Source organism: Phymastichus coffea, unplaced genomic scaffold, assembly GCF_024137745.1.
Source record: "Phymastichus coffea isolate CEN01 unplaced genomic scaffold, Cenicafe_Pcof_1.1 PCOF00043, whole genome shotgun sequence".
Lineage (NCBI taxonomy): Eukaryota > Metazoa > Arthropoda > Insecta > Hymenoptera > Eulophidae > Phymastichus > Phymastichus coffea.
Genome location: NW_026706854.1, coordinates 1778512 through 1789799, shown reverse-complemented (window position 1 = coordinate 1789799; position 11288 = coordinate 1778512). Strand labels below are relative to the sequence as shown.

At 44.5% G+C, this 11288-nt stretch overlaps 1 protein-coding gene across 2 annotated transcripts in view; it reads right to left on the bottom strand.

Moving 5' to 3' along the window:
* Positions 1-55: 55 nt before the first annotated feature.
* Positions 56-11288, bottom strand: part of LOC131664350 (acetylcholine receptor subunit alpha-like) — a 67703-nt gene continuing 56470 nt past the window's right edge. The window contains exons 9-12 of one of the 2 annotated variants that reach the window (XM_058935368.1): positions 4759-4905; positions 4158-4319; positions 3818-4049; positions 56-3740 (exon numbers count right to left, since the gene is read on the bottom strand). In XM_058935368.1, coding sequence (XP_058791351.1) covers positions 3549-3740; positions 3818-4049; positions 4158-4319; positions 4759-4905 — 733 coding nt within the window. In that variant the 3' untranslated portion in view covers positions 56-3548. The remainder of the gene's footprint in view (positions 3741-3817; positions 4050-4157; positions 4320-4758; positions 4906-11288) is intronic. The other variant, XM_058935369.1, reaches the window with a different exon arrangement.

Here is an 11288-nt window from a genome sequence, read left to right as displayed (position 1 = left end):
TTGCTCGTCCTTCTCGTTGCTCTCGCGTTCTTTCGTCCTCCCTCCCCCTCTCCTCCTCTTTCCCCACTTCCCTCCCTGTGAAAACTAGAGCGAACCACGAAAATAATTCGGCAATTTTTTGGGGCTGCGGTAATTGCAGCGACGCGCGCATCTCGGCGACCAAGGAAGAAAAACAAGCGCCTTGTCCGTATTTCGCCCTTAATATTTGTCGGCGGCTCGCGCGCGCAAACTTCTTCGAAGTGAAAAATAACGTGCGTTTTTCTTCCGGCGTGTCCATTACGACTGTTGATCTCGGCAGCGCGTGCTGCTTCTCTCTTGGCGGCAAATTTATTGCGCGAGTTTGCCTTTTTTACGTCGTCGCCCTGGGAGAATGTCTCGAGAGCGCTGCGATCGCATGAGTACAAGTTGCGCTGGCTGCTCGTTAAAAATGTACACGCTGCGAGCGATCGTCGGCGAGCGAAGAAGACAAGCAATACAGGAGCGACTACTCTAAAGGGAAGCTGGTGTGCTCATTGGAATGATCGTATACGTAGGTCATGTTTCTCGATTAATGCTTGGCACTTGTGTCGTCTATAACCGATAAGGAGCCTTCACTCAAAAGCGCGACTCGTAAAGGGTGGAAGCACTTCTTTTGTTTTATCATCTTCGTCTTCTTTATCTTCTTTCTCCTTGATGGCAGTGTGTACACCCCGCTGCGCTATTTACATGCATCTCCGTATGTGTGTATATCTACACGAGTATATTTATATATTATACCGACTGCGCGGCCACGATTATTCGAATAATTATCCGTGGCGTCAAGTGTGAGCCGTCGATCGTTGAACGTATTACGAGTTATATTTATATCTATTTTTTTTCTCAGTTTCTCATTAGCTATATAATTTATTATCGTTATAGTTGGTTTTTTTCACTACCACGCGTCCGGGCGGATAAACTTTTCTCTCAGTTGCAACTCGTCGGGAAAAATGTCTTGTGCTTCTCGGCCGAACCGCGCGCGGATTCGCGTCTACAGCTATCGGCTTTAGAATTCGTATGCTTTACTCGTCCTTGTGTGTATACCTTATCCCTATAAGTGTGGCAAACTTTTTTTTTGGATTTATTTATTCTTCGGAAAATATAAGCGGCGCGACGAGTGCACCGATTACTATATACTATGTATATTTATATATACCTTTCTATTTTGTTGAGTGACTATCGCGCCTATTTTTGAAACTATATCAGGATTTATTTCTTTTGTGACCATTCGATCACTTTTCTCCTTACTTTTTCCAAAAATCATCCGAGTATCTGTGGTGTTCGTTTTGCGATTTAAATACACTCGAGTGAATGTTGGAAAAAGGATTTGGATTTAATAGTACAGACAAAACAGCGCTGAATTCATATTTACATAATATACTCAATCGACGCATGCAACCAGAAATTCCTATCATAGCAAAAATATCTAATGTACGTGTTTAAAGATACTATTGCACTGAGAGCGAGCTACTTAATATTATTTTCCATACGACACTTTTGATGGCTAACTTCAAGGGCGCAAAAAAATAGTTATTTTTCAACAGGTAAGTTTCAACTCTCGTACGCGGCAAACGCTTTCTCATTAAAAATTCAAATCCACGATTCAAAAAGACCTAGCAGTTGGAAAAATAGGTCATACGCGATTGAAAACAAAAAGATAAAACACAAGCTTTCCTCTTTTTCTGCCTAAGCGAGTTTAACAAATTTCACTTTTCAGCACAACTGTCCCAGCACAAAAAACATCCTTTACGCACATCCACTATTGCTTTAGCTAAAATGAAATCCCTTCTCAGTTGCATGCGTACCGAACTGTAACGCAGCAACGTTTTTTTTCCACTTTCCCGTCGCCCAGCTCATTAGTCCGGAAACTTGACTTCGGGCGTTTAATAGCCGAACGCTACGTGGATCGATCGTCATTGTTGTCAAGTTGCGCGACTGTTAATCAGACGCGACGCAATAAAATGCGGCTTTGCGCCTGCATATATATGGGCGAACGCGGAGAAAAAAAGTTTTACTGCCTCAGCGAAACTTTTCATCGTTTTCGTCTTTCATCCTTTTTCCATTCGGAAAATAAGTGTCGATCGTACAAGCACGCTATAATGCACTTCTTTCTAAATTATTTGACGCGATAGATATTAAACTTTTAAGCTTGAACATTTGGTATTATTCAATGTTCTTTTAGTGTCGTATGTATAAAGCGACTCAAATATTTTTTGATGCTCTGAAACTGTTTTTCATCCCTTTAGTCTTACTACCCTTTACACAATAATTTTTTTGAACGTTTTTTTTTATGTTGTATTTTTATTACGTATTTTTATTTGTCTCAAAGTATCAAACAATATTGCAAAATAATAAATATAAAAAAAATGAACGATCGAAAGTAACGATGTAACATGTCATTGTAGCTCTAAATGTTGTTGGCGCGCGATAATTTATGTATATAATATATAATAAGAACGTTATTCACTTATATCGTACACTTTAGACTTATACACTTTGCGCGCGACCTATTTATCCGGAGGCGCAAAAATTACTCATATAAATGGCAGCTTTTGTGTTTTATATTTTTTTCCCTTTTTCTTACATTCGAGGCGCATTGTGTGTCATCTCACTTGGATTTTCTTATTTTTTTGTTTATTGTTGTTGCTGTTGTTGTTGTTGAACGACACGACAGTTGATAATAATTGTTCATTGTTGGCACGAAATTGCGTGGAAAGTAATTATAAACGGGTATTCATTGCCTTCTTCGCAAAGTAGGGAAAACGATTGTTGGTGTGGTTTCGTTTACTCTATTATTGCCGTCGACTGCGCGTGCTCTCTCTTTTTTTGCTTTCAAAACGTTACGGAATTAATTTTCAATGCTTAGACCGATGCTACCCATGTAGTAGGAAATGTATTTCGCAACGAAGTAGAAAAAGAAGCGCACACCAGCTGTTGTTATCAGTGGTTTACTCATTGCAAGTTCTTTTAGTGGTCTCGGCAATTTCAGAAGCAGTTTGGTTCATATATACAAGCAACATTCGATCTGTAATTAATCGTTTTCTCTGTCCTTGCAGTAGACAAAGGAATTTTTTGCTGAACACATGTGTGGGGAATAACATCTACAAGCTTAACGACTTCTGATTGCCACGTCTCCGTCAGCGCATCAGTGGCATCGCATAGTTCTTAAAATTGTTTCTCTCGTGACTCGACTGTACAGTTATACTATCACGCAGTAGTTTGTCAACGTCTATGCGTAAACCCGTTGGTGATCGCGGGTGTAAGCCGCGTGATTGCTTTTGAAAATCTATATATCTTACAAAATCCGCAATACACCGGAAAATTCGAGCCTTCTCCAACGAGGCGATAGTTTTTCTATCATCAAAGTCGACGACAGCGCGTTCAAAGTGCAATAGAAGCCAAATGGACGCGTCAACAAAGTTGCGATCAGAGAAGGTCCGAAGAGCGTGTAAAGTAAAGCGGGATTGGCTGTGTGCATGTAACCGGTGGGACAGACGAGACGTGGCTGCGCTGCTTCTCTTTTTGGTTTAAGACTACTGGGGCGGGCACTTGACGACGGTCGTCGTCGCGAACTCGCTGAACTTCTTATCGATAGGAACTCGGTCGTCGTAGAGGGTGGGCGCCTGCAGGATTATGCCAGCTGTGCCGACGAGCACGGCCAGCGTGAATATCCACAGGAACAGACGATCCAATACCATCGCCACGTACTTCCAGTCCTCTTTCACCTGCGTTTTGGTTTCGACAACAAGCATCATCGTTTCAGCAGCCGTCCTCTCCTCAACGACGTTTCGGATACCCATACCTTGGTCGAGTCCTCGAGCATCTTGGTGTGTTCGGCGATGAACCTCACGCACAGGCAAGACCTGTGTATCTCGGGCGGGCACTTGGAGTGCGAGAACGTGGCGGTCGGCCTGAGCACGGGACTCTTGGAGCCGTCTCCGCCGACCTGCAGCTCCTCGCAGTCGAGGGGCAGCCGCGGCAGACTCGGCCCGTGAATCAAGCAGCTGCCACCGAACGCTGCCGCTTCCGTCAGACTGCGAATACACAAAGTCAGTGGTGATACGGCGAATGTTGGACGAAGAACGACCACCGGCGTCTGCCGGCTTTTGAAACTCGCCGTTGCCGTGGAAACATACGAGTACCTCGAGGACGAGAGATCGTCTTTGGACGACGCACGACTGTGGAATCGCTTGGATGGCGTGAGATGTTCTTCGCTGATGTCGTGACAGGACGCCGTGTAGGGGTAGTAAGATCTGTCCTTGCTACCGCGCATTCCTCTCATGAGGGCCCGCGTAGACGTGAACCTATGCACACACACGGACACATACATAGACGCAGCGTTAGACTTTTGGAGACCTCCCAACCTCACAATGGCCTTTTCCGATAAATTTCCCGGGCTAAAGTCAACCGCTCGGAATTGATTCGCCACCGCCATCGCTGCACTTTTTACCCCTGCCTCTCTCGCTCTCTCTCTCTCTCTCTCTCTCTCTCTCTCTCTCTCTCTCTCTCTCTCTCTCTTTCTCTGTGGTGGCTTTTCTGCCAATCGATCAGTTTCAAAAAGAGAAACAAGATGCGAAGAGACGCAGAAACAAATAACCGCGTGCTGACTCTGGGCGACAAGGTGCAGCGACGGAAAAACATGATTTACAGGTCACGAGGATGGGATGGTTAGCGAAGGGTGTGTCTTAGCATAAATCTTCGGTCTCGCGAGAGACGAAAAGAGTCGTATTTTAGCGCACTTACCTCGTGGGTTCGAACTTGTATTGGGGTCGACGCATGACGAGGAGCCTCGGCAGAATGTGTATGAAGACCCTTTTGACCCAAGGTGCCATTTTGTGCGTTTGAGGCGAACGGAAATGCACGTTCAGTACGACCACTGTCACGCATATACTACGGCAAACAAACAAATCATCGAACGCCAATGCGCTAACCTGCCGCTGGCGTGAAATCAATTTTGATGCTGAAGGGAATAATACGTGCGCGGGATCGTTTGAGTTGTAGTTGCGATCGATTGATAGCGCTTTGCAATCGCTTTGCTCGATGTGAATTTGAAACTGTGACCTGGCTTTTTTTTCGGACGGTTTATCAGCAAAGTTAGCGTGTAGTTTTGGAAGTGAGCTCGCTTATCCTTTGTTTGTTATTTCAGTTGTCAAGTTTGACGGATAATGCCGGAATTGAATTTTTTGCAACGGACAACGCGTCATGAACGACCGAATTATTATCCGCGAGGTTATATAAATTCATAATTCAATTAGATGCCAGAGCACCAAAGACATTGATAATTGAGAAGGAAATCTATTCAGCAGTCATCTGCATAACTGATTCATTTGTCGGGGTCTGGCGTGTTCAATAATTTTCAAAGTATTGATTGCAACTAAGCTTGCGCCAGTGAGAGCAGCAGCGATCGATATTCATTTTGGCTTTTTTGTTTTCAAGTTTGATCGAGTGAATTCAGAAACAATGAACGACGTTATAAGTTATGCATTAAGGGCTTATTCGACGAGGGAAAAAAAAGGCCGTGGGATAATGATAAAGCAATAAAGGCGGGGCGCGCAGGTAGTAATCAATGCAAACGCGTGTATCGTGAAGCGCGTAATAAAAATTTTATAAGGCATTATCCAGCAATAATAGCTATTGATAATGTGCTTTGGAGGACGGCGCGGATGATGTTTGCCGGGGCGCCACGGATAACGCAGCCCGCATTATACGCGCGTACGCATACAAGGTGATTTGATATTCATAGGACGTAGCTGCAGCTTCCTCGGTGCCATAAGTATCAGAGGCAAACGGTCTGGAAACTATGATCTAAAAAGCTTTTTCTCTAAACAAGCGATAACCGTTTTTTTAACGACCCAATTGTCCGCCGGGAGAATCCTCCTCCGCTGCTGCGAGCCCGCGCGAACGGGATATCTCGGCGAGCGCACGCACACACACAACTCCCTCGCGGCGAATGCAAAGTTCCGGCAAAGTTTCGTCAAAGGGCTTCCAACGGCAATCGGAACTTCTTAACGCCCGGCTGACTTCGTAAACAATACGCTCGACGCTTCCAATTTGCATATTCGATTTTTCTTTTCTTTTTCGCACCTTTACTTTTTTCTCTCCGCTCGCTGGAAGAGATGAACGTCCACTGCTGAATATTCAGCGTTGCGCCGCGCGCGATTTGTATGAAGAGTATGGCGCGCTGCGAGCTCGCTATTCAAATTCACGTTCGAACGCTCGTTTGCTCGTAATCGAAGGCTTTTTTTCCAGCTCTCTCCAATGGTCTTAATCGCTTTATCGCCGAGCGACCCTTTCAGCATCCACTTCGATTCTTTTGCCTCGCAACTATCTGGCTTCTTTATCTTCTAATGCCATCCTTCGCCATTTTCGACTTTCTTCGCGCGAGATTTTTAACTGGGGCAGCTTTATTGTGTACCGGACATTTCGTCGCGCCGCTCTCCGGTAATTCATCTGGAGATACGCGTTGATGCGAGCAGCCTTATCTGTGAAATAAAAACTGGCAGGCCCGCTTAGTACTTTCACGACTCTTCCTGAAAGTTCTGATCAGCGCGATCCAGATCGAAAAAATAACGCTCTCGAACGTCAAACTCTCCGATGAAAAAAATGGCCCTCCTCGATCGGTGCTGAGAGAAGCTTATCTGCCCGACGAAGCACATTGGCCTCTGAATCACAGTAGTACTACTGAGATTATAGTCGGCCATTAAATTCCCAATGATCTATACGCTGCTCTTCTTTCTTTACTCTTTTTCTTTTTTATCTCGTCGGGCGTGTGCCGATCGATTTCAACCACGATGGCTTCTGAAAATGCAAATCCGCCGCCAAGTGCTAATATTTCTTGGCGTGCTACAGCGAGGCGTACTCGCGGAAAATCCATGCATAAGAATGAATCGGTCAGCGCGGCTAATACGATTCTCTGCCCCGGCGATACATATAGGATACATCTAATTTTGCTCTTTCTCGCGTGCGATTAATTAGCTACGCGATAATATTTCCTTGAGCGGGGCAACGATAACAATTAATAGCAATAACAAAAAAAATACAAAGAAAAAAAAATGGGAGGGATCATTAATTACATCAAAGCGTTAGTTCAGCGCGATTTACTGTGAACGACGTGGAGGGAAGGGTGGGAAGAGGAGGCGGTGGCTGCGGAATAGGTCAGTGCACGTTAGGACGCTTTATCAACTTTTTATTGGCCGGCAGGATTTTTTTGTTTTTTTTTACGGCCTGTGTGACGTTGCTGCACGTGCTCACAGATGAATGTGATTTTTTCGCAAGTTCTCTCTTTCTTCTCGCGCGAGCGCCTTGCGTACGGATTTATTTTGTTGCCAAGTACCGGCATTAGATATTTTATAGTTCTGCTGGAAGTTAAGAAGGAAAGCCTCTCTCTCTCTCGCCCAGTCAAATGCTCGATTACTGTTGTCTAGCCTTGATAATATTTTAGAGCTCTCGATCGTAAAATGAGTTACTTCTTCGTTTCTTTATCTTCGTCGACTTCATTTCGCGGGAACTGCCCACGACAGTAAACACGCAAGCACGTGACATCTTGGCATGACTTAATTAATCGGATTTGGTGTATTGTCAATTACTATGACTTTTTCATTCTCCGTGTCATGCGTATAATACCGAATTTGTTAAACGTCATATTTGTTACATGAAGGTGTCGAAGACGAGAAAGTAGAAAAACAAAAGTTTATTTATAACGCAATAAAGTAGGATGTACTTCGACAGCCAACGTCCGGCAAAAGAAGTAAAGAAGTAGCCGTGCAAAAAAAAAAAAAAAGAAAATAAAACTAAAGAAACAACAAGAAGAGCTTGGCTTTTTCGCAGTACCAACAAAAGGGAAAAAAAAGAAGCTGAGTGATCGGGGAGGCCCTTTTGAGGATTACCGCATGGTTTTGCCCGTATACAGTGCAACACAGTGTCGCGCGTTTGTGCGCTAAACCCTTTCTCCCTTTGCCATGGCACTTTCTAGCTTGTCGTGGAAAAAAATAAAGTACCTCAGCGGCAATGGTGGTGATGTATGGAGGGAGCTTTGGCCGAGGTCACGTTCGGCTTTTGAAAGATACGCGAGCTGCCGCTTCTTCTGCTGCTTCTTCTACGCTTTCCTTTATTATTATTATTCCGTCGACGCAGCGAAGACGACAATGCGCGCTGCATGGGTGGCATCTCGCGAAATTACAAGAGCGTGCCAAACGATAAAAGTCAAAGCCAACTCGCCTCCTTCTCTCGCGGGAGCTGCTCCTCTTCATTTCCTTCGCGACAGTCCGTCGAGACTGTCCGCGCACGTGAGCAAGTGTGCGCCCACATCGTTTGCGATTACACGGAGAATCGTAGCTCTTGCAATTAGATCGATAGGAAAGTGAGCCGAGTTTGCAGATTATTCGCGAGAAAAAGAGTTTCGAAACTGAGCAAGTCAGGCTTGAGGGGAGAGCGCGCGAGGCGCCAACCAACGAAGGAAGAACAAAAAAATGTTTCGGCGGCGTTAAAAGTCACACGCAGAGCTGCGAATCGTCTTGGCAAATTAGCCGCGAAACGCGCGCCACCGAGTTTGCCCAAGAGCTGAGGACTTAGTCGTCGTCGTTCTGTTTGCACAAGTCTGTTTCGGCGATTAGTTCTATTGACTACGTAAACTGAATATATACTCGGAAATTTCCTTAGCGCTTTCAAGGCAGCCGAGAATAATCAAAAACGACATCGAAATGTTCTCACGGATTGAATTGGGTTTTGTTCTATTGTACCTCTCGGTTTCTCTCTCTTTCTCTCGACTGCTCTAGGTGTATAAGATGATCAGATGATTCAAGGAATAAATTGGCAGATTTGCTGGTAATTTAGTCAGGTGTATCAATTTTAATTAGCGATGGATTTCAAAATGGAGTTCGAGCGATGAATATTTTTCCTGGAACAGCAGCGCACAATAATCGAGGTTGAAGCTATATAGCGCGATGGAATTCTGGGAAAATTGAATACACCATTTTTATTTCTGCGAGGAGACAGCATTTTAATTTAATCTCGCGGCACCTGCTGTTGGACGCCAAATCGAGTGAAAGAGGGGAGAATGAGATTTGCTTTTAGATCGAATTCGGATTTTTTCGTTGCCCAACGGAATGCATCACGAGTATGTCAATCGCAGAAGGGAATTCACTTAATTAAATGTGTTTATTATCGAGCCAAGATGCGATTTGTCAGAAAAATCCGAGCGCTCTCGCTGAATGCGACGAAGGGAAAACTACTAGAAACGGAGGCGAAGCATCGACGAGTAGAATCTCATCGATCATCCTTGGCAATAAAAGCGCATCTGCGGTATAATACGATCCGCTGCGTCATTCACTCACCGCGAGACGAAATCACAATGAGCCATAGAGCGAGAGAGAGAGAGAGAGAGAGAGAGAGGGAGAGAGAGAAAGAGTGAGAGAAAGAAGGAAATAGAAGCCGTGATTTTTCAGCGGGCGTCGCGCGCTTTACGAGCGCATGTATAGTCTCCACCCTCGAGTTTATTTAACGTCTGGATAGCTGCGCGGCTTTAAAGACTGCCTCGGACTGCGGTCGTGCGTTTAATGTTTAAATTATCTCCGCGGTCTCCAAGCTAATTTCATGCGAAATACGCTTTGACGTCTATTTCCCTCTGCCGTGAACCCGCGTGTACGTATTCGATAATGATAAGAGCTCGAGTTATGTCGAAGCGCCGACGACGAGAAAGAGAAAGAGAGAGAGAGAGAGAGAGAGAGAAAGAAAAGATATCCACTGCGGAGAAAGTAAAGCGAACGAAGAAGGTTCGTCGTAAAAGCCAAACTTTACGAGGGGGAATAAAAATGTCCTCGGGCTAATTATGGTGATAGTGACGAGGAGGAAGCTTTTCTTGTCGAGAATTTCGAATTGCTCCGGTGAGTTAGTTAATTACTCTCAGTAAGCAGGGAAACATAATTATGATTCGAGAGGGAGAGAGAAAGAGAGAGAGAGAGAGAGAGAGCTTTGTAGATTTAACACAAATTTCAAGTGATGAAATATTCCATGTATTTCAATATCGTTTAATTTTAAAGAAAGAATATCGATTATTTCGCCTATACTGTTTTGTCAATTAAATTTAACCTCGTCGCCGCCTAATCTTTTATAAAAATTCTCAGAGTAGGAACAGCAACTCTATCTTTTCTCATGCACTCCAGTAAATTCGAAAAATGTTTGAGTTTGTTATCGTTGATACTTTTTCAGCGCGCAAACTAACGTTTCTTTTCGGCGTGGCTGACATTTTATTTTTTATCTGAGAGCTCGTCGGACGTGAAAAATTCAAGTTTGAAAATCTGATAAAAGATTTGATGCTGGCAGAAAAACATTAGCTTCCCCGAGGTTGCGAGCGTGAAAATTGGATTACTCACTTAAAATTAAAAGACAAATGTGTTTCGAAATGTTTACGTGCTTTACGGTCTGGAAGCTTGCGAGGTTTACTTTTCAGTTGTAAAGTATCGTAACCGTACATTAATTTTCTGATGCTAATTGATCAGACGATAAAAGGGCACGATTTCAAAGCAAAGTCCTTTCTACAGATGCAAAGGTAGAATAGAAAGAGTCGTTATAACGCGGAAAATTAGTCGACTCCACGATAACTCTGCTTCGTGAAAAGAAGCGGGTGATGAGCCAACCGCGAGAGATCCTGCATAAAAAGCTAGCCGACGTCGGGCGTCGCGGGCTTTGGCGAAGGCGCAAAAAAGTGAGATAGATGCGGTGAGGATTTCGCAAAATGAGCAGAAAAAATGGCCCGCGGGTGCCGGCAGTTGCATGAAGTCGAAAAAAAACTCTCATGCCGGGGAACATTTCCAATCTAAACGCGGAGGCAGCCTGGGTAATAGGGATAATTGCTAGTCGATCGGCCGACGACAATAAGTGAAGGTGTAAAGAGCAGTTTTTTATCGCGCCGCTGTCGCTGCTATGTTTACGGACGGAACAAAAAGTGAAGCGAACAATGGGCCGCTCACACGTGTGCACGGCGTTACACTCGTAATTACGTGCTCAGCTCTCGCACTTTATGCGCGCTCCTCTTTTGCGAGCTTGGAATTCGCCGTTGTTGTGTTGTCCCTTATTAGGCGATGCCGAGCTTGGGTTTTCATCGTTCGATCAAATACAGCGCGTAATTTTATTTTGCGCGCGATATTGTAAATCGGCGCGCGTAGATAAATTCGTTGGCCGCCTTTATCGAATACGTTGTACGCGCGTTCGATAAATTTGTCCGATGCGTGGCACGAGCTCGTAATTAAAATAGTCGCGTGTAATTTACACACGCG